This window comes from Schistosoma haematobium, chromosome 6, assembly GCF_000699445.3.
Source record: "Schistosoma haematobium chromosome 6, whole genome shotgun sequence".
NCBI classification, from domain to species: Eukaryota; Metazoa; Platyhelminthes; class Trematoda; order Strigeidida; family Schistosomatidae; genus Schistosoma; species Schistosoma haematobium.
The window spans coordinates 13,434,902-13,461,675 of record NC_067201.1 but is presented as its reverse complement, the minus strand read 5'-3'; the positions used below and the strand labels follow the sequence as shown (position 1 = coordinate 13,461,675).

At 34.8% G+C, this 26,774-nt stretch overlaps 2 protein-coding genes across 4 annotated transcripts; one reads left to right on the top strand and one right to left on the bottom strand.

Moving 5' to 3' along the window:
• Positions 1-920: 920 nt before the first annotated feature.
• MS3_00008555 (uncharacterized protein) lies at positions 921-9,196 on the bottom strand. Of its 2 annotated transcripts, none has more exons than XM_051216888.1 (6): positions 8,790-9,196; positions 8,691-8,747; positions 8,573-8,654; positions 7,207-7,382; positions 4,696-4,720; positions 921-1,084 (listed from the first exon to the last, which is right to left on the bottom strand). In XM_051216888.1, exons 1-6 carry the CDS (start codon positions 8,913-8,915, stop codon positions 993-995), a joined length of 558 nt encoding a protein of 185 aa, XP_051065519.1. In that variant the 5' UTR covers positions 8,916-9,196; the 3' UTR covers positions 921-992. The 2 variants fall into 2 exon arrangements, with proteins under 2 accessions (XP_051065519.1, XP_051065518.1); XM_051216887.1 differs by lacking the exon at positions 921-1,084 and having other exon boundaries at positions 3,556-4,720; positions 8,790-8,873; positions 8,910-9,196.
• Positions 7,604-25,121, top strand: TRAPPC3 (Trafficking protein particle complex subunit 3; the record flags this gene model as incomplete). Of its 2 annotated transcripts, XM_012937580.1 has the most annotated exons (7): positions 7,604-7,681; positions 16,983-17,080; positions 17,127-17,226; positions 18,120-18,186; positions 21,230-21,456; positions 21,790-22,261; positions 23,875-25,121. In XM_012937580.1, the coding sequence occupies 7 exons, from the start codon at positions 7,604-7,606 to the stop codon at positions 25,119-25,121; spliced, it is 2,289 nt and encodes a 762-aa protein (XP_012793034.1). The 2 variants fall into 2 exon arrangements, with proteins under 2 accessions (XP_012793034.1, XP_051065517.1); XM_051216886.1 differs by lacking the exons at positions 7,604-7,681; positions 21,230-21,456; positions 21,790-22,261; positions 23,875-25,121 and adding exons at positions 15,231-15,386; positions 16,874-16,938; positions 20,837-21,151 and having other exon boundaries at positions 18,120-18,299.
• Between the last annotated feature and the right edge of the window lie 1,653 nt (positions 25,122-26,774).

Below are 26,774 nucleotides of genomic sequence, written 5' to 3'. Positions count from 1 at the left end.
ATACAGATTATTGGTTTGTCGTTCAAACTTACACAAGGATATACAGGCTAGGACCTTAACTAAGTGTATAATTGACTTCATCCAATTACGCTATTTATCACCTTCAATCCTCTGTTTGGCTTTGGGATGGTATGTGAGGACAGTCACGTTATTTTTCTAAGTTCGCTCAACCTATCATTACACTAAAATAATTAGTCATTGCATCCAAAAGCTAGTCTTCAAGAGTACTCTTCTGCAACTGTGTGTGACTAACTAACTTGGTATATTGCTGCTGAAGAGAAAAACAGACTCGGTGCATTATTACTTCTGAATTCAATCACTTAAAAGCTAGCTCCGTTTCTACTTGTCCATTCCGAAAACAGTTGATTATCTACTCCTGATTGTTAATATCGTTCGTGGGAAATGATTACAACTGAACAGTTACCATCATCTTGTTTAGTCTTTAATTGTAAAAACTCAATTCAATCTGTCGTGGTTTGGATTATCTCATTTTTACTCTTCTTGACTGAATTTTATCTAGCCTTGGTTGGCATGTGTGCATCCTGTGAGTATCTCATCGACATAGTTCTTACGTCACAAGATTTTATAAAACATGTAGGATGTGGCTAACACTGAAATCCAGTACTCTTGTTCTGTCTTATTCGTGACTCGTGAGCTAGATGTGTCTGCGTCCCAGTCTTGATGTTTACACCAAACTAAGTAGACCACGCCATGGGCGTTTAAAGAAAAAGATGTTGGGTTCGAGTTCCCTTTTGGGCATCACCACAGACACATTCAGTTTACGAGTCCCGAATAGGTGGATGTGTGTATCCTGAATTGCCTCTGTAAGTTCTGTGTTTTCTGAGAAACGGGTTGATAAAACCAGTGGTTTTTTGAAAATAATATTCTTTATTTTATTATCATATGAAAATTTCATAATAGGATCATAGATATGTAGGTTATTTTCATCCAAAATGTGTAACACGTGTGTAAACCCTTGATTAGGTGAATTATCAACGATAAAGATCAGTTTCTTGTATTGTGGCGTGTGCTACGTATACGGACAGATATAAGAAGTATGTATCAGGAATCGGAAGGTGTATTCCTACTGACGGAAGAGGAAAGTGAGAAGAGAAAGGAAAACAAAAGCAGTCGGAGTAGTAACAGGAATTGAAAAATGATGGGGTTTGTAAGAAAAAATATGACGATGTTCAAATGGTGTATTCAATGTGTTGTTTTCATACTTTACTAATGCAGTGTGTGATGTTGATTAACACAATAGATTGGCTTACCCTATCCAAGTCTGTTCATTACAGTATTATCTCATAAATATCTTGTTCAGATTTAAATTGATAATCTTCCAATTTTTACGCAAGTTCTTTAGTTTTTATTTTCAACGACTATTATCAATGTGAATTATGATAAAATTCATAAAAAGAATTCCTATTGTTAAATCGAATCCCAAATGATGAACAAAATACACTTGGACAGTCACCAATATGGAAATGATATCACTTGCCATAGGAATTATGGTTATTCTTTGTCTTTTGGTAATGACGTCACTTTCTTGGTGCCTTACATGTAGATAACAGGTGACATCAATACAGTTCAAAATAGTTTTCATCAAATCTTTAAACAGCGCTTGTGTATTTTATCGTCAAAACATTTTCGGGTTGAAAATTCCATGTATTCTCATTCTTGTTGACTTTCGGTATTTTCTTGTGAATAACAAAATTGAACATGAATCATGTATCAGATGCAAATTCGTGTACTTAGTTTTAAGCCACACTTTATTTTACAGGAGCCAGTGATATTATGCAGCTAATTAACCACATCAAAGTAGGTGAAACAATAGACTCAAATCTATAACTCAGCAGTCGACAGATAAGCGCTTCAGTCGGTAAACCACTTCTCTTTTAGTGAATTTCTCACTTGTTTCGTTTATATATATATTTTTTATTTTAAAAAAATGAATAGTTAGATCAGAAACATTTTAAATTTATGTGTGAATTAGTATTTGGACTTGTGTGTGATTCCATGTTGAATAACTCTCAATAACTAGCATAGTCAGTTAGTTATCAAAGAGGCATTGGTATGTTAATCGATATTATTCTCTGGTTCTAATCACTGATTAGTCTTTTTTCAAGGCATGTTATACAATAACTAATCATCATAATGCAATACTATGTACTTTTTCATAGTGCATGAACCAAAAGAATCTTACAGTATGTCAAATTTATAGCATCTAATTTCTATATCTTGAAGCACACTGAACAATACCACGTGCCAAGTCACCAGTCAGAATTCTAGTTCATTCTGTTATCTACTCAATAGCTTAGTGTCTTTGACTTGACCAATTACACACTCGACCAGCACCATTGACCCTAAGACGGCAGCTAGGCCCCTATCGGTCCACTACTAATTAGATCCCATCTATGCTCAATCTTGAGTCCAGAAGTAACAACTAGTTTTTACTATCAGTCAGACGAGGTTTATATACAGACATACCAGACTTCACATGGTAAATAAGAATGAAACACGAATAAACCAAAAAGTGGTCATGAGTAAGGGAGATTTTGAGTGATAGACTGACAACAAGTAGTAAATCGTGTAACCGTAGCCAACAAATTAACTGAAAGCTCACGATAAATAGAATACATATACATAGTAATCTAGTTACTCGGTGATTATACAGCGAAATTACAATTAATCATAATTCGAAAAACCAATTTAAGCTTTTCTAATATTCGTTCCGTTATAACGCCTGATAAGCTCAGTTTTGTTTTGTTTTTTACAGTGAATGTCAACATTTCACATCATCACTTTGAAAGAACTTGGCATATCTTATGTTTAAAACTTTACACTGTTGACTAATCATCAAAACCGAACTTTATCAAGTCGACTTCTTCCAGCTACTGAATATCAACATATTTATTGTTTAGTTATCACAACTCCTACTCACTTTTTTTTAGAAAGAAAGTCCTCTTTAATTTTTTTCTCTGATAGCGTTGTTTTCATTCCTAATTAACTCAATATAACAAACATAGAACCTGATCATTTCATTGATGGTCTTTTATTTTACAACAAATCATTTTTCGATTTAATTAAGATAGATCAATAAATTCAAATCTATAATAATAAGTTAACCTTTCATATAATCCTTCAATTATTGATGAATGAATAAATATTTAATTAACTAAAATTTAAATAGACGCCTAATTTGATAAATTTATTATTATCAAGAGTTTTGTGGAGATTTTAGGAATTTCACTGATTGAAATCATGAGTCAATTGAAGCTAGACCACCATGGAAAACCTGGAAGCACTGGACGACCGTTTCGTCCTAGTATGGGACTCCTCAGCAGTGCGCATCCACGATCCCGCGAGTCCATGCACCTTAGTCTTGATGTCCGCATCGGCTCTTGAACCCAGCACATTTCGACTTAAAAGATGTGTTTTCCGATGAGATACCAAATCCATATAACCACTAAACCGTTCAAGGTGAATGATGTTTGTACCATTATTAGTGTTTGAATTATCCAATTGTCGACATTCAGGACAAGATGAATCACACCAAGCCAATCAGCACAGGATGCACAATGTCAACAGACCCAACATTCAGTCCTAAATACCAGCAATGGGATAATTCAAACCCCTATCAATAAACTTATTCATAGTTGTTAGGATAAAATAACACTTGGTTATGGATTAATTTGGGGTGACATTCTTCTAAGATAGGAACCACTGAGTGAGCAACGCTGAGGTTAGGGTACTAAGTAAAGATGATAAATAAGTCGAAGAGCTAGTAAAACTGCACCAACTGGAGTGGCTGGATTATGTACCACATATTCCAAATCACTGCCTACCTCAACGGGCGTTTTCTAATGTAGGCTGGAAGAAAGCTAGGGGTAGCCAAACCAAAACATGTCAACAGTCAATTATGTCACTGACAATCGGGCTCAGAAACATTAATACGTGGAGACTAACTATTTCAAGTCCGCATAAATACTGTAACCAAAGGTCATACTTTGGGAAAAGCCTTAGAATTGTGTTCAATGGCATTGGTGCATTCACTCCTTGTCTTCCTTTTGAAACCAAATCAAAAAATCCCTTCATACATTTTGTTTTTTATACTTCATCTTCCCTACTGCTACTACCAATATTATTACTTTGGTGGAGTTTTGTTCTCTGAGCTGAGAACAAAACTCCACCAAAATCATCCACCTGAGCTACAAATCTTCTCCACCATCTCAATATTACTACTACTTCTACTACTCTGGGATTTATCTTGAAATAATTTCATCTCACTATACTAAAGTAGTATATCAACTTGAATCGATGTATATGTGTTACATTTTATGTGGTAGTTCTGGGTTATAATTATTAAATTTAGTTTTGATATCTAATAAATATTTTACAGCGGTCATCTTTATTTTCTTATAACAAGTCGAATTAATTTTATTCCTGTCATAAAAAGATATTGAAATTCTTTGGAACTCCATTGATATCATAAGTTTAAAATGAATAAATTTATATCAATAATTTAGGCAAAAACAGAACGAGTATTTTATTTTTCAATAATAATATAAAACAATTATCGAAATAATAATATACATAATACAAACAGGAAGGTGAACAGATCATAAATATTCAGTTATTAACATTTCAATTTAATTATTTGACTTTGAAAATTTTGTATGCTGACTTCACATTTACCTTTCTCATCATAATCACACCAAATCTGGAAACAAAAAAAGGAATTAATGAGTGAATGCAAACACAATAACAGTAATAAATGTCAAAAACGTAATTATTTCTTTAATTTCATAAGTTTATGTATCAATTTCAAAATTCCCATAGAGTATTTATAAAGACGGAGTATTAGAGTGAACAATAGTCTTCAATAACTATCATTAGGCTTTACACAGTTATCAATCTGAAATTATCATTTCTTTTTTGTTACAATATATTATTGGTTAGAATTCGTCAGTTTAATCAAGCCCTAATTTTCCTTACCTTTTATGTATAATCTTTGTTCAACATTAACAATGATGTTACTTTGTTTTGTCAGTAATTTGTATCATTTAAGACTCAATAGACCCGAAGTTTGGTATTTTCAATTTATAACATGGATTAATCCAACTTTGATATTTTATCTATTGTGACACAAAAATGATAAGTTTTGGATTTATAACTGAGTAGAGACTGATGAAAAAATTATTGGAAACGATAATTCCCTTAAATAATTTTTCTTTTTTACAAGTTAATTTTTAGGAAATTGTTTTGCTGTCAATTTGCAATTACTTTTCGTTTTAATTTAGATTAGTTTGGAAATATCATACAGACCTAAACTAATGGTTTAAAAGTTAGCATTTTCGATAATCCGGTGATCCAAAAGTTAGGGTCTCCTACTTTTAACCATTACGCCACAGGTTCTAACCTCATCACATCTACTTCAGTTTGGGTAACCAGATAGTATCACCAGCCCTTACGCTTAAAATCTGCCTAATAGTCAAGTATACGGATTTGTACTTAGCAAATGAGTTAATAAACAGTCATTCTTGGTTCAATCTTAACCCTTAGAGGCGAGTGTTACCATCGAAGACTCCTTGAAAGCTTTAAAACAAGTAACGCCTAACACTTGTAGATTGTCACTGTTGTCACCTTATAACACCAGAATTTGTATGTTTTACACAAATCAAAGTGTACCCGATTAATAGTCACCAAGTAGCAATTTCAAAATCACTTGAAGTATTTTAGTGTGGGAGACTATCTGGTGTTTTTTCACTGATAGGCAATAAGTTCTTCATCTAAGACAGTGAACACTGAAGCCAACCTCATAAATATATGATAGTCATTCACAAGAAATATCTTGCTGCTGCTTCGTAGCGATTGGCGTGAATTTACTGTCGTTCTAAATTTACTTCGTATGTTTTTATCGTTCTTAACTCAGCGGCATAGAAGAATCCTATATTAAACAATAATCACCATTGTGTCACACTGTCACTTCCATTATGCTTCAAAATAAGCTTACAACGAAATATGACTTTTGTGGATGGAATATGTTCAAAGCATTATTTATTCATTAATATATGAAAACCTTTGGTACATATCGCCAAAACAAAACGGGTCACACAACAAGTACTTTAAGCTACCTTTGGACACTAAGTAACAATATCTTTGTAGAGATGTGATGAATAAAGTTTCTGATCAACGACGGACATTTCGATGAGTAATCAAACCGAAATTCGGTGTAATAACTTAGTATTTTTTTCATATTTTTGTCCACAATTAACTATCTTACAACGATAATGATAAAATGTGAAACTTTAGGTGCACTTTATATCTTATTACAGGCATAAATATCACCACGATTATGAGGTAGGTATTAAATGATCGAAGTAAAAAACGACAGGTATCCAACCTCATAAAGTATTGGTGAGTTTAAAATTAGGTAGACTAGGTACTTGTACAAAACATCAACTACATAGCTACGGCATAAAAACATTTTTCAATGTTGCTCATAAGGCATACAGGATTATTTGCACAAATTAAGATGCAAATTAGTTAACCTGAAGCTGCAATCATGAACTCGATAAAATCACCATATAACACGTTAAGTGCTGATGGATGAAATTTAGAGTAAACAGGGTAGAAAATCACGAATAATGAAATAAGAATGTAAGATTAGAAAGTAAATTTAGAACGTACACTAGTTCATTTAAATACAGTCAAAAACTGTTTCTAAACTTTTATTACAAGCAGTGCTACGGAACGAAATGAACTGGGAATGTGGTTAGATGCATAAAAAACGTGAGCTTAATATTTTTACGTTGTCCGTAAGTTAAGGATCCGTTTTTAGTGAATACAAACTATTTACGTCCATCAGATTAGAAATTACACGTAAATAAGTGGTTGGTCTAAGAAATAATCAAGAAATTAATTACATGCGGTAGTCAACTGAAGTAACAGTAGCAGACATACGTGTTTACACAACGTGCACCTCACCGTAGCTACCAGCGAGACTAAAGTTGTTGCTTCTCTTTGAGGCGAGTAGGCAATCAACATGGAAAAAGTAGTACATACAAAAACATTTGATGTTTACAGACAGTTATAGTGGGTATGGCGGACCTAGTAACATGTTAATAAACTTTATAATAAATAATTAGGATCATTTTCATTGGTATTGGAACTAAATATAATATTAATTGCACTGTACTGTTTTACCTCATCCGTTAATGAGATGTCATCAAAAACCGCATCGGAGTTGACACTTGAAGCAGACCAACCACAACGAGGAGAAAACTCAGTAAATTCTAAACCACGACAGTCAAATTTTGCAATGGTTTTGAAATGACCAGAATCGTCAAGTGAGTATGGAAGTATGCTACCAGGAATAATATCTGAAATTTGGGAACATGGAAACAACCTGTCTTAATGACTGCAGTCTTATACATAAAAAATGTTAGTCTATATTATACTAAATGCAAAATAGGCGGTAAATAGCCGCTTAAATGATTGAGCAAAAAGCAGATTTATTTAAAAAGCATTTACCGGCCCATGATTCGAGATGTTTCATTGGTCCTTAACTAAAATTGAGTTGAGAACAAACTGACCAAACTTTATGGAAGCCGGTAGTCATATTGCATACACCTGGAGGTATTTGCAAAGTTTAACTGGCTTAAAAGATTTAGAAAACCAGGTTAGTATTTCAGACTATTGTAAAACGATGACTTAGTGGTTATAGTACATGATTTGTAACTGGTTGCCTTTACATACAAACATGCTTTTAATAACATCAGTCGGAGTGTTACTAACACTTACATATTGCGATTCAAGGCTGAATAAATGGATATTTATATGATTAATGAGTTGCTTTACTTTCTCTGGAAAGGCTGTTGACTATAAAACAATGAGTTGTGGCTTCAAAATCTATTTCGTCTATCCAGCAGAATTTCAGGAATCCAACAGTACAACTACGCTAGTTACCAAAAACGTAGCAACAACTGTAAGAAAAATAAAGGGCTAAACAGCACTGCTTTATGTTTTATCATGTTTGGACTTACGCTACATGTAGTTTTTAAAAGAAACATTCCCTGTTACAACAAGCCCCATTGACATCACGAAGTCATGTCTATATTCAAGTCATCATAAAATGTGGTCTCTGAGTCGATGTTTGGTCATAGCTTGGCACAAGTGTGGATAGGGTTGTTGTGGATTCCAGAATAACTGAATAAATCACTAAAGTTAAAAACTACTACGTAATTTACATGTGTATAACATTTACGTGGGATAGGGTCGGAGTGCTAACATTGAAAGCTTAAGATTTCACTATCAACTCAATGGAACGATTTATCAAAAACTATGGTACGGTGGTCTAAGTGAGAAATGGCAAGAAATGTGTACTGTGGTAGCCATCCACCAAGTCGCTTTACAATAAGTATTTACGTGGACCACAAGTGGAACAAGCCGATGAGCTTTTGCTGGGACATAAGTTCCACTCAGCAATAAGCAGTCAGTGAATTATAAACCTCTTTTTGAATCTCATGCCTTGAAGTTTGAAAGATGCACAACATATAAACAGACTGCATACCAGCATTTGAAACTCGTTTACAAAATTTACACCGGATTACTAAATTCGCATCCCCGCGACTGTCTTGAATTGGTGTCTTTTCCTGAAATTATTAGACCACATAGGCTCGCCAACTTACTACACTGTTAATGTATACGTAATCATGAGTATTTTCGCCGCAGTTCCCGCACTTTACCTATTCGTTGTCAGGTCGAGATCATAATTCGAACGTTCGTACCTTTAAATACCAACGAAAATTATCACATGAAGGACTTAGATTAGTGACATTCGTAAGTTCACAACTAATTTGCACACCAAGTAGCTTGGAGATGCTATTATTCGGTTTATTAAGGCTTACTACCATTAGTATTTTGGAACAATTGGGCTAGTAAGATGTTCGGTAAGGATTCAGTCACAAATAGCTTTGATCAGTACACGTATTTCACCGAGAGTGAAGCAAAACGAGTATTAACAAAATCAAAAAATGACCTTGACTACCTCAAACTCCCTCCTGATTAAAAATTACTCTTGATCAGAATTTTTTACTCAGGCTTATGTGAAAAGAAGAACACTTAGCACTTTAGAATGATTTTGCATGGTAATACGCGAAGTGGATGGTTTATTCGGAAGCGGTGTGTTTTCTGATTATTATTTTGGAGAAATAATTTCTCAAGATGTTTTAGTATAATAAAACATGTAGAGGAAAGTCCGTCAAATTAATTTATGTTCCCTGGAAGATCGAAGGTTTTCGCCTGAGTGACTCCGCAAAATTTTATTGAGTCACTTGGGGATATGTACGAGTTCAAGAGTTGACTACTTTCAAGTAGTAGAAAACAAATATACAGCCTAACCTGATATCCTCGGCCTCACTGTAGCGAATGCTGCTCTGAACTTTGGTGTTGTGACTGAATTTTATTGCCCTCTACAGGATATAACCATCTTCCGAACCCTTGATATATAGGCAGTTCCCATATTGTTTGTTCCAAGACAGTAGTAGTACAACTCTATTTTTCTCACATCCTTATTCAAATGGATACCGATCTCAACATAAAATGTACACTTCGACAAAAATTGTTGACAAAGCGAGGAGGAACGATCGAAAACTTTTGACGGTTAAGCTCAAGCGGGCGAAAATTAGTGTGTTTTATGAAGTGAAGTAGTCTAAAAACTTTTGTTGTGAAGATGACACAGGTATTCAGTGTTTGACAACGCTTTTACCAGCAACATCTAGTATATTCTGTACCCATCGAGAGAAATCAAAAGACAGAGTCGAGGAGATCGGAAGAGTGTATTTGGCAATAACCAATATATCGGAATTCTCTGATCTAATCTGGCTAGCGATTGCAGTAGATGTTGAGCGCAGCGTTACCACACGTGATCTGTTGCGGATGCATGACCGAGCACCTTCAGCTAGATGAGTCCACTAAAACATATGGTCAGCATCCAATGTCGAAAACCTACAAAGCAATTTATTTTGGGGATTTATTTACCTCTACAGTTGACTCTTATAGCATATGTAAAACAGGTGCTTTAAGTATAGGTGTTCGGTCTGTGTTCAAACATAATATTATCAAGCCTAATCTTACAACAGCCAACTAAATAAGCTGTAACTATCTCTAAAAGTAAAGTCTTCCCCTGGGATAGCGATACTGTATAAGTTTCACCGTAGAGAATCATGACCAAATTTAAGGGGCTTTTTGTAGGACCTATATTAATCGCTGTCATAGAAATTTCTAGGTGCTGGTCACTATATAGAAAATACTGACTTCTATTCACCTGATAATTCCTTCTGGACTTTTGGTTGTCTCCGGCACAGATTACTCCTAGAGTCTGCAAGATGATAAAATTTGATAATTAATATCATTTCGAAGAGCTTTCGTAAATGTGAGGACGGTTCATGTATAAACTCGAAGAATCTCTAAGAAGCTCAGAAAGAGCCGAAGACGTTCCATCCAATTATCATTTAGAAGAACATTTCAGAAACTCGACGCGTAGCTTACCTATTGGACAAATTCTAAAAAACCGAAGTATACGAATTGGATGAATATAATGTTGATTTTGCCTTTACTAAAAATTATAAATACCTGGGAGTTTTGTACCATGTTTGACACTGTTTAGAATAGCATTTCTTGTTACTCGTCCTCCGTCTTCTCATTTACGACTTGAAGGGTTCTAGCGTTCGAGTGCTCAAGTAGTACATGGTATTATCAAGAACGTAGGCCCTAGATATAACAGTAAACCAGAGCATTTCTTTGAACGCATGCTTTGGGATAAGGTTACATTTCATCCCAGTATTATTCGACGGGAGCAGCCAAGGCGTTTTACTAAACTAGTCCTGGTGAATTCAACTTGTCATTAGCTTATGTAAATGAGTTTGTCAATACATATATCGGCATAGTTCCTTCTCAGATATTTAGGCCTTATTATTCTGACCATATCGGCTTCTCTCCGACTACATGGAAAACTGTTAATCAGTCATATAACTTAATGTCTATTTGTAGAACACTTCGACAGTTTTCTCTTCGTAACGAAAGACTGCGAACTTGTGTTATTAGCTCCTAACCACACAATAATCCCAAACCAGATCATATCCATACGATCCCATGAGTGTTCAGTTTTACGTGTGTGATGGCGAATGCAAGTGTGATTGGTCAGTAAGTATGGACAAACATGCTTTCAACCTTGTGATTCTCTTTCTTTGTATCGATTTCAGTTTTGAATACACTGATTGTGACTGCTTGAATTTGTTTGGAATAAACGTAAACATTTTGAGTTATTGTGGTGTTTGAACGAACTAATGATCCTTTTGTACTTGTTGACTACTCGATTTAAAATTCCAAATACAATACGTCCGTTTGTGCTTTTGTCTTAATTCTTGATTCAATTGCGTTATTTCTGAGATTCTTAGTTCGTACTATAATTCAAATATTATACTGGCGTCGCGATGGAGCCTGCGATTGAAAAGTTAGATATTCATCCAACTTCTGAGGCTTTTGAGGATTACTTTGAAAGGTTCGAAATCTGGGTTATGACCAAGGAAGATGATGAGGACGTTAATATTGTAGCACATTTCCTCATATTCATTGGAAAAGAAGCATACAGCTTATTAAAAACTCTGGCTATGCCGGAAAAGCCCATTTCGCTTCCTTATACAGCTCTCAAGGAACTACTGCTAGACTAGGTTCGGTATACAAATTTCGAAAGCAATAAAGGAAGATTTCCTGAAATGATTCATGAGGAAATAAAAATACCACTGCATTTCGTCATCCCAAGCCAGTGCATACTCAAGGTTATGCAGATAATCCATTGAGGAGTTGCGATGCATTTCACGAAGATGGGCATAAGTTTGGTTAGTGTTTGTCTTGTGGCAAGTTCCACTCTTTTAATTCATGTAAATTTCGTAATTCTAAGTGTTTTAAATGTGGTGATATTGGACATATTCAGTCAGTTTGTAATACTGATGTTCATCTTATTGCAACTAATATTAAGTCTTGTGATTCTGATTCTACGAAGTCGAGTATTTATAATGATGGTTTATCTTTATCAACGATTGCAATAGACAGTGTAGAGTCATATAGCAGTTCAGAGTTAAATGAAACTCAGAATTCTTGCGAGACAACAGTTTCTAACTAATCGATTTATCAGAATTCTCATGTTATTGTACCAGGTATGACTTTTCCTAATGATTCACATATTTCTGATGAAACTCCTTGCCAATCTGAAGAAAATATGTCGAGTGAACATAACGCGTTCCGTGGAGCTGGTCTATTCTAGAGTTCCTCAAAGCGTTTTGCCCGTCTGTTTCTTTGTTGTTGAATATCCCCGTCAGTTTTTAAGTTGTATCATATATTTGTTTCATTTTATTTGCAAATTTCTTTAGTAAGTATCATTTTTCTCATATTTTTACGGACGCAAGTTTGAGGCATCGCCCTGGTTGTATAATAACAAATCCAACCACCTTTAATAGGTATTTGTCGCCGTTTTAGTTTCAAACTAGAGTTCGTCTCTGCTAGTGGGTTTCACAATTCTCGATCTTTCTTCTAGTTGTATCCCAAACCACGAAAGTTACTGTCGGTTGTTGTATTATATTCATTTCTGGAAGAAATAACGCATTTGCCACTTGATTTTCGACTTATGTTTAGGTTACTTTTCGAAGGTTGAGGGTTGGATTTGGTTGGGTTTAGAAATTCCGCTAGTATACTCTGGAACTTAGCATTTGTTACTGGCGGAGTAATTTGGCTTGTCGTTGTATTGATTCCTAACCACTCGAAGCCGAACATATAATTAATTAGAAGATTGACATTAAACATGTAACCCTTGGTAAAGATAGAGAATGTTGAATGCGGGAACATTTGTTCGGTATAGCATGGCTTGACATGGCGAGCATGAGAATTCTATGAAACTTATCCTCATTCCAATTAAATATTTTATTCTACCTCCGGTCCAACTGTATCTTTCAGAAGTGCTAAACATGTATCACCGGTTGCCGCGATAGGACGAGTCGAGCTTTTTGTGCTAGGCTGTCAAATCAAAAACAAATTCGGCATCAGGATTATTTTACAAACAACAAAGACAAGTGTGTTAATACCAAACTAGATCATAATTCTACAAACGTTCGTTGCCTTCAGTGTAATTCAAGTTTTCTCTGAGTGTTAAACTTTCTTTATTCGTGTCGAGCGGAATTTCATATCTCTTAGTATTGACGGATCCACTACGGTGAACACCAGGGGAGTCACTTCTTAAATCCCAAGTATTGAGCAAAGGTTTTTGCACACATGTCGTGATTTTAGTTTTATCAACAGCTTGAAGTGTAACTCGGGAAAATACTCGATTCAGCCTGGTTTTGTTCTGTGGAATGATACTAAGTGCAGCACAGATATCCGCCCAGGAGTTTAAACTAGAATTTCAGTCCCTAAGTTTTCGTTTGATCTGTTGTTTAGGCATGGTACCCGTTCGCACTCCTAATCTTCGACTTAAAGAACAAGTGAACCAAATTCCGTTTTAGGTACATACGGTTTGGTCGTAAATCATAATCAATCAAACCAAATATATTATCTGGATAACTGTTATGGGGGCTAAACAACAGACGTTCAATTATTGGGTTTATGGAGCAAAATTTCAGAGACACCAAATCTAGAACAGTTTAAAACCGAAAATGCCCGAAGTCAAAGCTACAAATAAACAAATTGAAAAGTTTATAAAACAAATATATTCGAAACGCAGTCAAGTTGATGGTATTGAATATGTAAGTGATTTATAAGCTAAATGTTTTTAGTTCCTTCTGTAACAACTATTCACAATGATTTATGCACAATCAGATCGTAAGATTTATAGGAGCACTCAAATTTGCGTGGATTCACTCCCAACTGTCAGTTTCACGTCTCAACGCAATCTCCGTAAAGCGCGCATTCATATGCGAGAATTATTATACCCCATACTTTTATGATCTATGGGCCTTATAAAATATCAAACAAACTGAGTAATCCACCACAGTGAAGACTGTATGTTCACTAACACTTTGATCATGCCTGTAAACTAACATACCGTATGTGACAGACTGTCATTTGAGAACAAATTATTGTCATCCAACTGAGTAGATTAGTCTAGTTGTTTTTTGCAGTAATCTTTCGCGAAAGTGTAGTGTGACGAATTGGTCAACCTAGTGGTATAAATTACTACGCAATGGATGCAATGCTCTTGTTCAGGGTTACTGTCTATTAGGGTCTTTATGTTATTGTAGGTAGTGATCTCAGAACCATAGGCGACTGGGTAGCTGCCGCTTCTAGTTGTTTTCTGATTTTGCTGAGGAATCTTACGAGATTTAGGGAACCCCTATGTAGGCATGTTCAGGTTATGCAAGATTACAGTGAGGATACAGGAATTGAATACCAAGTATCAGTTTGAAACACAAAGTGTATATTCTGGAATGAGTTCAACTATCTTACGAAGACAGTTTGTTTGTCCTATCCTAGAACAATGTTAATTGCTGTATACTGGATCGTGATTTATTAATAGTATCTCATTTGTCTATGCAATCTATTACTAAGAATTTCAGAGTAGTTTCTTATAGTATTGAATGGTGAAGGCCTAAATGTCTACGTTCGACGTCTGATTCTTATACTATACACTCGTGGATAAGTAAAACTTATTGCACGCAGTTAGAAATCTGGAACCGCTATCTAACATCCAGTCTGAATAGATAAAAAAATATGGTTTTTCTCTGTGACAAGGGATATAGGTTGTTTATCTAGTTTTTAGCATCGACATGGCTAAAGACTCAACATACTGACCATAGGGTTCTACAACCTTTGGCAGCCGACGCATGGCACTGTGCAGTAATTTTTAAGTCTTGGCTAACGATAACGCTTAAATCATTGTATGTATGGACAACAGACAGGTCACTGTTATTCAATGTATATGAATATGTATATGGGTGACCATCGTGCATCATAATGCACTTGGAAGTATTTATCGGCAAATGCCAAATTTTAGACCATACAGAAAGTTTCTCCAGGTCATTTTGCAGTTCGAAACTATTAACTGAACTATATGTCGATGTCGACAGCAAATAAAAGAAAAGCCGCTGTCAACATGTTCGAAGGAACGAATAATATTTGCAGCACTAGAAATCGTTGGGATTAACTGTAGGTCACTTGACCTTCTGTTCTTAAAATAGACGGTTGAGTATTGGCGGCTTTTGTGCTCTCTAGGTCACTTGTCGAACTTAGGAAAGGGATTTCCCATTTAAATTATCTTAACACTGGGAAATACTTGTTTCTAAATTGCTGGTAACATTTCCTATCGCTAAAGTAACTATTAAGCTTGAAAGTCACAAGTAAACTAACTTTATAAATCGAAGTTATCTGTGGCAAAATAATTATTCTTCATCTCAATAAACTTCGCCTTTTTTTATTGTTGTTAGTCAGTAATAAGAGGTTACTAGTTGTTTGTAAGGATAATTATTTATATTCTTTTTGTAAGGGAATATACATCTGGCTGAACAACCACATGCATATTTTTTAATATACCTAAAAATGTATATTTGGTAGGGAGACTGGGCTAATTTTGAGTAATAAGGACACCAACTTCAGATAATACGTAAAACAAAGTAGTTAGCGGGGCGAGACCAGTTTATGAGTGGACTGACCAGATACAACGTACCCATTCTTGGATTATTTTGTTCGAAATCTATTTATGCATTTGTCGGTGAAACTCTACTTTATGGACGACCTTTGAACGAATTTTTAAGTGACCTTGAGGACATTAGCCAATCAGAAGAGAGTTAGTATGAAGTGAAAATATATAATAAAAAAGTGATGAATTACAATGGATATTCTTCTTTTACATTATTTAAGAACTTGTTGAGGTTTGATATAGGTTCAGAAGTTTTGAAATCATAGTGCATGCGGTATAAGAACTCGTCCATATGACTCCATAATAATCGTCCTCTGGAGCCGTGGTAGGGTCTTAAAGAATACTTCAGCCTAGACCACATGCCCTCATTGTTGTTTGTATGGACCCCCCGTCGTTGGATCAAAGAAATGACGTTTGTGCACCACCACATGATGCACAAAACCAAGTCTTGAGAGGCATCTATACGCTTTCCAATCATCGGTATAGCCGCAGCTAATGTTACTGGAGACTTTATGATCCAATTTGCAACGATTATCATGGTTTGTCTTAGCCTTAGCCGTGACCGGGCAAAAAAAGTGCCAGTTCGAGCAGATCTTTTTCTACAACATATAGTACAACGAAATACAATGTCATCGCGACAGTCTGCACACCGTGCTGCGGTCATTTAATTGCCGCAGTCACAGACACAGGAACTTCTTAATAGTCCCATCTGCTGTAGTCTCTCAACGATCACCTATTCTCTAAAATCTGCTGTAAAACGATCGAATGTGAGTATCTCGCACTGAACTTAGCGCCGTGACCTTGAAATTCCCTAAACGCTTCTGATTGGCTCGTCCATAAATTAGAGTCCTACCCATTTGTCTAAAGAGCTTTTTGGCATTATAGCTAATGCTAGTTAGTGATGGCATTCTCAGGGTAACTTTAGTTTCGTTCAAGGGTCGCCCATCAGTTATGGTCTCACCGACTTCGTCCATATTTTTATCCATACAAAGGTATTACCAAGTAAAACAGGTGTCAATCCACAAAAACGATGAAATTTAATGTTTCGAAACGCACGGACACACTTTAGTGATTATAAAAAATAAAATCCACCTAAAATACGTATATCTGACTTTCTGCAAATACAAGTTATCAACATTTTTCTGTCACTTCACAATAATGTTCGTTTTCTTTTTCTTAAATTCTGAGTGAAGGAAACTACTGGTTAGATAAAAATGGCCCGTCAGTCGCGTGGATTGGAATCTAAAAGAGTGGTATGATTTTTAAGTAAAACTTGATGTATCTAAAAAATCGATAGACAGCTGAATTGTTCACTTTGACATATGGTGCTCTTGTTGCTAATATTGTTAGAGATTTCGATACAGATGCAGAAATTAATGAACAGTTGGACAAAATGTAAGCCGCCTAATTCATCTTATTAGATGTAATTGTCCTCAATTAGCGGATTTAATATTGGTCTAAAGTTGGTTGAAGACTACTTAGCGCGTGGGAATCCTGGTCGTTGTAACGATTTCAAAGAAACCGCTGAAGCAGTCGTAAAAGTAAGCAAATAACAAGACAGTTCTCGCTTGTTTATGTGTTTGTTCTCACTTCATCTTGTGAGTATCTTAGACCAACAAGTTGATAAAGGCTTTAACTGCTTTCAGGACGTGAGAATTGACCCTATGTTGCAGAAAAGAACAGTTTTATACTTTATTGATGGATGATATCTTCTAAGGTTGTTAGCATTGGCGAATAAAATTCTGACCGACAGATGATGATCGACTATTGTAACACCTAGTCAACCATTAGTTACTCACGAGACTGAATTACCGGCACTAACCATTGGATGAACTGATACATCAAAGCCAACTAGGCAGCAAAACAAGCTTTGTATTCAAAAAGAATTACGATGTCACTTGAAACATCAAATGAGTTAGTGAATATAACTTTTTAGATCGCTTAATTTCTGATAAATTTGTAGACCGGGTTTAAATTTGAGTTGCAAGACTTATCAAAAGATATGAGTCGCTGCATAATTCGAGAATTAGAAAGTGGACGAAATATATTAGATAATAGCTCAAATTTTCTGCAATCAAGCTTCAGTTTCTTACGGTGTAAATTACACCTAGTTGGGATGTTGGCATTAAATCATCAATCAATAAAGCGTTCTGTTAAGCAGACTATAATTTTTTACGAGATAAAACAGATAGTGAGCAAATATTGGATTTCAACTTAATAAGTCATATGCATAAGTTGGAGGGTTGATAGTTTTCGTTAAAAAAAAACAGGAAAACCAAGGAGTCTGTAGATATATAGTTTATATTGTTTAATATTCAAACCTACACTAGTATACAAAATAGAATCTGCGCTATATATTCCGCTACTAAGACTGCTGTTATCTGTGACTTAAACTTACTGGTTGCATTTTTTCAATTTATCTTTCCTGTTTTAGGGCTTCAAAATCTTTTTAGGCATAACTCCAACTATTTGTAAATTCAGTTCAGCTGGTGATGAATTCAGTCTTGTATTGGAGAATAATCCATTGACAGAATTTGTTGATCTTCCTGCTGAACATCAAAACCTACTTTATTCCAACGTATTGGCTGGTGCGATACGTGGTGCTTTGCATAATGTAAGATATATACATGTGTTTATATATATATAAGAATACGTTAAAAAAAAGATAGGGACTGCCAAACCATGACTTAAAATCGGTCCATGAGCAATATACTTAGATATGGACTTGTTGGTTGGGGTCAGAGCAATCATTATAACCAGTGATTGAAGACGTTGAGTGATATAGCTCAAAATTAGCTGTCATGGCGCAGATACTTTTACTTTTTATCTTCGCATTTATCTTGTTAATTACATCTCATTATGCTAATACAGTATGATGACTGGGATCGATACACATCTGTACCGGGTTCCACGTTGCTTTCGATTGAATGACTAGTGAACTCTATTTCATGTGGGTCATTAATTTTCAGTGTAAATGTAACACATTCCTTATTAGGCTTGAGTGTCCTGAGTTTGATTCCGTTTAAGAGGCTCGGGTTCATATTAATGAGTAAATTTCTGAACTTTAAACAAAATACTTGTTCATAAATCTGTAATTTACAACGTAAGTATTTTTGGTCACCTATTTTTCTTCCTATGAATCTCGACAATTCAGCATGCACTGAAGTAATATACAGTGTGATACTCTTCATTTAGATCCCTTACTCATTAGATGTTAGCATTAGTGACTGACACACTTGGTGTTTTTGCAATAAGTTTCTTTTCCACTAACGTAGTCACTATATATGCAGATAAATTATTAACGAAAACCAAGTCGAAGCAATACAAATATTTATCTTATCAATATAGTTGATCGTAATACTAGATCACAAGAGTTACATGCCTTTAGTTTCAGTCGGAAACCATGACGGAATATTATAAAAACAGTGAGTAGGGTTTGTGTTCATGTATACATGAGTTCATCATTAGTGTATCGGAAAGAATTTAACTTCTTAAGTTTGGTTATCCTAATCACACACAAGTTACGTAAATCTAGTTGGACAGATCAATACTATTAAATTGGCTGGGTAGTTCTCTTCGATGCTTATCGTTTATAATATTTACAGTAACTCAGCCCAAGAGGTTATTTATTATTTATTTATTTGAACACATAAATATTGGTACAAGAGGGCACCAAATATATATGCGCCACACAAAACAATGAGAATTCAAAGAGAAGGAAAAAAAGGTAAGGAGCGTAAAAAAAGAATGATAACGAACAGATTAGTGTAAGGTAGTGTAATAATAACGATAGCGGGGGAAACAGAAACGTACAATCAAAAGAGATCTTTCAGTTAAGGAAGAAGCAACCAATTTTTATGAAGAAAGTAAAAGAAGGTTACAACAGGATCGCTTCTGGCTTCTATTCTGAGCCATATCTGATAACGTCTCTATTCGAGAACGTTTAGATAGAGCCGAGTTTCCACCATAGGCGAGCTGCTGTATAAGTCGAAAAATAAGGATAGACAGAGTGAGAATAAAAGAGAGTGAATAAATGACGTAGTAAATAATAATAATAATAATAATAATGATAATAATAGCAATAATAATAATAATGTGAATCGGTTGATTGTTAATTGGAGCAAGAAAAGTATTTCCCATAATTATCGACAGTTCATCATATTTGTGTGTGGGCTGTGATACTGCCCGGGTGCCCAGACCGAAGCAGGTCAGCTCAACCACTTGGTCTCAGGTTCGAGTCCCCTCATCCTTAACGGTTTGGGAAACCAATTAGTAACCCTAACTCTCACACATAAAGTGTGACTCAAAGCTAAATATACGAACACGTACTGAATGATGCTACGTTCAATATTATGATGGATGTATTTTTTTCCATAAAATTGGGATATTGTTAATTAACGTGCAACAAAAAACTTTGTTAACTGCATGCTGCAATTAAGAATTAAGTACAGTACACTCCAGTGTTTTTTATTGTTTAACTTTACTGATATTCTCTAAATTCAGCACTTCGTTTCTCATTATAAACACCTGATAACATCATACAAAATGCAAGGTCTCATGTAATATTACTGTGTGGTTAACTTTGTTACTTTAACAATTAGACATTAAAATTTTTAAAGCCCAGTAGATTAAACTGGTTTTACGATTGTAACACTACATTTAATGACATATTGAATCCTTAATTTATTAAATACTAACGTACGAAAAGTTTGCTTCCCTTATTCACCCATTTAAATAAATAAGTACACTCAATTTCCATCCACATCCTCTAACCACCTAAAATCAAAAACATAGGGTTTGCGATGTTGAGTTATCTTAGATTATTGACCATACTGCAACATGAAAAATGCAATTTCGCTATCACTGAGGTCCAGTAAAACATGGTATTGATTACTACTCAATAATTGATCACCATACATATCTCATTCCTACAGTAAGTTAATTGAGGCCCAATTCATTTCGTGATAATATTTTCGATACTGAACAGTAGTAGGTTCAAATGCCTCAGGGAGCAGTTCACCTAAGGATAAGTATACGCTTTTCTGACGAATATCAATTAGCACAAAACCTGGACCTTGAAAGCTTTTAATTTATTTTCATAGTTTATTTTTGTAATTTAATTTTTATATTTTATGCACAATCTTATTTAAGGTACAACTTGAAGTTGAGGCTCGATTTGTTCAAGATCAATTACGTGGTGATCAAATCAATGAGATACGCGTAAAATTTATTCGTCGTATAGAAGAAATTATTCAAGGAGATGATTAATTCATCATGTTTATTTTAATATTTCCAGTTCAATTTTATAAATATATTCACTGAATGTATTTTTACGTTACATAACTTTTTCTATGAATTTATTCTTTGATAATAATAACAATAATGATAAAAAATGCATTTTCTGTACTAAAACTTAGGAAAAATCTAATGGCTGTGCACAAATAAATACCATTCCTATTTTCCAAAGTGTTTTTATTTAGATTTTTCAAACTACTGAAATATATATTAGTAAGTGAATATTTTGATTATTTTAATATTTTCTAGCTATGGCCTTAAATCCACAATATTCACATACTACTACACCAATTATAGAAGCTTGGTTAATTAAAGCTCTTCGTCTTGTACATTCAAAAAAGTCTAGTGATCGTGATAAACTGCGTAAATTTTATAAAGAAGCTTGTGAAAATGAAGCACAAGTTGTACATATGACTATTGCTGAAGCTCTACGTGAACCTCAGGAGTGTATTACTACAAATTATGAATCAAATGATGTAAGTTGCTTACAACTTTTGATCATATTTAAATACTAATTGTTCTGTGCTAATTATTCGTCCATATATTCACAATATATCGATTTCACTTGCGCTACAGTGATATGAAAATCAAGGTTATTATCTCAAAGAGAGATAGAGCTCTCTTCAAGATAATATACGAAACTAAATGTATCAAAGTTATTACTTCAGTGAATTATCCTTATTTCATCGATGTCTACTAATATTTTTGGAAATCTTCCATTTTTTTTAGCGATTTTCTTTAGAAAATCACCTGTTTATGTAATTTATTATATCTTCAACTTCCCCTCATATTTATATATCCTAATCTAGCGAGATACATCCACTTCTACTCATTCTACGCAACGAACTCGTGTAGCACAATCCGTGAATGATCCAAGCCAATCTACGTCTTCGTCCATTTGTACAACAACCAGTAATAACATAGTTACGAATGAATCTATGAGTTCAATGAATACGAATAGTAGTGGAACTTCAATGTTTACTACTACATCCACCTCTAACCCTGATCAAATTATAAGTTCCACTACTACTGCTACCACTAATAATAATATTACTTCTGGTATACCTACTTCACCAGTGATTGGAACTACCACGCATTCTTCAAATTCAACTACAAATCGTGCAAATAAACGTAATAAAGTGGCATTTTTCAATATTTTTGACGTTGCTTCATCGACACCCAACAACAGTTCCATATCGAATACTCCGATAGTGTCAAAAAATAATACGGCACAACGATCTTTAAACCAGTTAGATAATACATTATCAATCGAGTCAGTTGGTATGTTGTAATCTTGAAGTGTATTTCGTCTTTTTTTCTTTTGATTTTTCATTATCGAATTAATGTTTATTGATTTCAATGGTAGTCTTTGTTGTTGATATGGTGACGAATATTTGTAGCGTAAAATGAGGATTTCGAAGGTGCTTTGCTATTTTTTTGAGCTTCATGGCCTAGTTATCAAGCTTTTGTTGTCTTTCTTGATAACATATATTAGTAAATGTTTCGAAAATTCTCTATCATGAAAATTCTAATTCACTATTAGGAATTTATCGTATTCGATGCGAAACTTAAAATTTTTTTACTCGATTTTGTATTGAATCTCTCGCTTCTCTTTGAAGTCCTGTATCGGAATGATATAACCGTTCTAGATTAGCGTCGTTTATGTTTGATTGTATAGTATAGTTTTATTGTTTCTTGGAATCCGTCAAAAACACTAAGAGGGTAAGAATTGTTTTTTTAGTATTGTTAAAGCTCTCTTCAAGATATAAAAGATAGTGTACATTACTTAAAAATCGGTAGCCACTTATTTTTTTAGAAACTAATTCTTATCTTATCTAGTCTTACACTATGAACGGTGAAGTATTTTTGGTAACGATCGTCAATAGAGGAGGGACTTATTTCTATATTTAATTACCAAGTATGATTTTATTGGTTTCGTTACATGGAGGAACGATGGTCTCGTTATCTTTCCTTTTAGACAATGTCATCGCAGTGGTATACAAAAGTAACATTTAAATATATCTCTGAAAGCAGCAAACTAGTCAATTCTCTTGAACTCCAGTGAGTGATGATAAAGTGTAGATAAAGCACTCTGGTTAAATCACTAGTCTAAACGTCGTTTCACCTACTTTCTTTTGGTCAGCTGGATAGTACCATCAGATTTCATATGCACAGAAAAAGGTATAACTCTAAGTTGAATAGAGAAATCTTTATTTAAAAAATAATTAAATGAGTTTAACTTACAATAAGATTACACAATCGTTTTATCAAACCTTTCGGATTGAAGGGTTAAATTATCAGTTATGGTGGGTTTTAGGCTAAAAATGCGTTTCACTTATCTCCATGTCGGCAATAACCAGGTACTAAAAGTAGTCCTCTCTTTAGATGTAACGTGGTTAAAGGTAGTTGACAGGAAATTCTGTACCTAGGTTCCGTGCTAACTGGAACTCGTCAATAGGACATACTTGCAATCTTGGGGGAACTGATGCTCTCGGATAGGTTTGAGCTCGTGTCGCCCAGTTTTACAATGTGAGATATTACTAGTAAACTACTTGTACGGCGAATGGCCCGTTGTTTGACTGAGATATGTACAACTGATTAACCAAAGAGAAGTGAGCGGCCAATGTCATGTTTATCTATTCCTCGAGCACTGTTTGTATTCTATTGAATACATCGCATGGACTACTAGCAGTAAAAAAGGACTTGGCAAACATAAAATTGGTCACTCACCACCCAGTAATCATTCAGTTGCAAACAACGTGTTCTCGTACAAAAAATATGATTTAAACCCTACTATAAAAACTTGTATCTAGTTATTCAATCACATCAATTTAATGTAAAAAGTACGTACTTGTGTGTTTTCATAACACATGTATGTATTTAACTGTTTCTAGATTTTAGTAATACAACAATTCGACTATGTACTATTTCTTCAATAAATGATGATAATCAAGAAATAACAACGGATTCAGTGATAGGCAACACTGGAACAACTAATAACATTCCAATGCATTCTAATTTATCTAATCCTATTATAGATCTTACATTTACAGATAATGAAACCGCGTCGATTTCGTCTTCCTTGGCTATCAATACCACCACGTCTGCTAATACTGTTGCTGTTACTCTGCCTTTAAGTGAAGATAAACAAATGGCCACTGGGAAAGTGATGAATCCTCCTACTGTGAACACTACTACTACTAGTACCATTATTACTACTCCAACTACTTATATTCCTACAGTGTCATCAGTATCACTACAGCCACCATCACTTTCTTCTGTTGTTACAGTTATTGGTGCGTTGACAAAATCAACTCAAGATAATTCTAGTTTTAATACTAATACTACTACTACTAATAATAATAATAATGCACGTTTATTGGCTGCAAGTCTAGTCGCAGATCTTGTATGTCGTCTATGTGGTCGTCTGTCACAACAACCACAATTAGAACCGGACAATAAAACACTGAATGCAAATGTACTAGTGGAGTGCATTAAATGTGGTTCATTATATCACCAATTATGTCATCAACCATTAATATTAATGTCAACACCCAAACAACAATGGTTATGTATAAATTGTTCGATCACTACCACTACTAATACAACTATTTTCAATCCTTCGTTTGTATCATCAGTATCTTCGTTAACATCATCAATATCTTGCACAGCTACATCGTCTTCGAATTCTTCGCTTACTACTTTAGCAATATCAGCTAATTCAACATGTGTTAATAGCATGTCAGCCGATCCTATGATACCGTGTAGTGTAATACAATCTGATGGGGATATTTTATCGAAAGATGTAACAATGATTACAGATAATAATAATAATAATAATAATAATAATAGTAATAATAATAATGAGTATTCGTTCTCATCATCAACACATCATTCATCTGTAGTTTTATCTAATCCAGTTCACTTTCAGTCTCGAGAAACAACTTCAACTGTTATAACACCACAAACATCATCATTACCAGTGTGTACTTCTACTTCTGCTACTACTAATATTTCTATTACTACCGCTAGTTCAACTACATCTGCAAGTACAGTCAATGTTGGTGCACGTAAACGTAAACCGGCATTCACAAGTTCATTATCTGGTCTACCTCGTAAATTAAAAGATGATTACAATTGATTTACTATCCTTCTTTTTTTTATTCTTTAGAATTTAAATTTGGAGAAATGAATATTAAGTTTAAATTTTGCAAAATAATGTACAATTACTTTCTTTTCTTTTTAATGTTATGAAATACAATAAGACAATTGCTTAATATTCTGCGTTTATTTTTCTTCATTGTCGGTGCTAAAGATTGCAATTGATTAGTTACTTTTTGGCATATGTGTATCCTGAGCAGATCATCTTCGTATTGCCATCAATTACAAATATGTTTGAGCAGAAATAGGAGTGGCTGGAAAAGAAGATTCAATCCTTTACAACTGGACTATGGTTGATTCTTGCTGCACAACCCAGTGGCTATTTAAACTCAATTTCTAAGTGGACAATTCGTTGACATTCAGAGCGAAAGGCACTAGCTTCGAGTTCTGAAATAAACATCAACACCAAGACCCAATTACATCCAGTTATAAATGAAATGCGCGTCTTGAATGTCACTACAAGTCACATTGGATCTCTTCTTGAAAAAGATTTCTTTAAATTGTTCATAATACTTGTTAGATACAGATAGAACGTTTGTCTTACGAGTTCAGCTTTTAGACTGGGTTTAGTGTTGAGGTCATTGACATTAGTTGAACTGTCACAACTGTGTCCGTGTCGTCCCATGATATCTTCATATCCGATGTTTTTCATTCCGGCTTTTGCGTTTAGGTCTCCCATTAAGATAGTAGGGTCCTTTCCTGGGCACTTCTCTACAAGCGACTGCAGCCCCTCATAAAACTGGTCTTTATCGTCATCATTGATAACATTGGTGGGTGTATAACACTGGATAGCATTCATTGTGATTCCCTCCTTTATTTTGAAGGATGCTTTGCTGATCCTGGGTCCATGAGATTCCCGTCCTATGGGTGCTTTTCGGGCTTCTCTGAACAGCATCAGAGTAACTCCCTGTGTGTGCGGATCATTTTCTTCGTGATTAGAGTACAACAGCATCTCTCGCTAATCTAACCTTTTCTGTCCAGTGGGTTCCACTGATTCCGAGCACCACCAAGTTATATCTCCTCGTTTGCACAGCTATTTGATTAGTCCGCCCGGTCTCCCACATCGTCCGAACATTCCATGTACCTCTATATGAGTTGTTGGTCTGGTTGTTTGAAGGGGTATCGACCTCGTGACTTCCGAAGAATCTCGGCTTTCACCATGAGGCACCATGATTCTTTTGAGTGGAGATCCTTCAACTTATAGGGCAGAGTTTAAATGGTTTGAACTTTTTTTTCTGGTTAGCGTTTTTTAAGCAAGGTTGACTTCTACGGGTTGGGGTTGTTGATCCCATGCCCAACATTCTTCCTTTACCCTGACTTGGGATCGTTAGTAACCTTAGAAGAGCTACAGGCGGTGTTTCATATTTACATTGGTTAAACTATGATGATGTATGATGCTCTGATCAAGTCACTTTGAGTTATTGATTGACTTTCGGCTAAACGGTGCTCAGGTTCGAACCTTACTCCATCTGTTTTGCCCCTAGCATTTGTGTAGTATCACTAATCATGAAATAGTGGGGCTTAAAGCTGAACGTATATGTCTTTACTTCATTATAAGTAAACGGATAATCCTTGTTAGAAATTGTTATTCATTCCGTTCGAACTCTTAACCCATAGGAACTTGTGTTGGTTG

What these genes read in the sequence shown, in the direction of transcription:
- MS3_00008555 (XM_051216888.1), bottom strand. Translation starts at nt 8,915, where the DNA reads ATGGTAGTAAGCCTTAATAAACCGAATAATAGCATCTCCAAGCTACTT. An exon ending in ATTTTCGTTGGTATTTAAAG is followed by an intron (nt 8,748 to 8,789) that starts GTACGAACGTTC and finishes GACAACGAATAG; the next exon opens with GTAAAGTGCGGGAACTGCGG. An exon ending in ACGTATACATTAACAGTGTA is followed by an intron (nt 8,655 to 8,690) that starts GTAAGTTGGCGA and finishes TAATAATTTCAG; the next exon opens with GAAAAGACACCAATTCAAGA.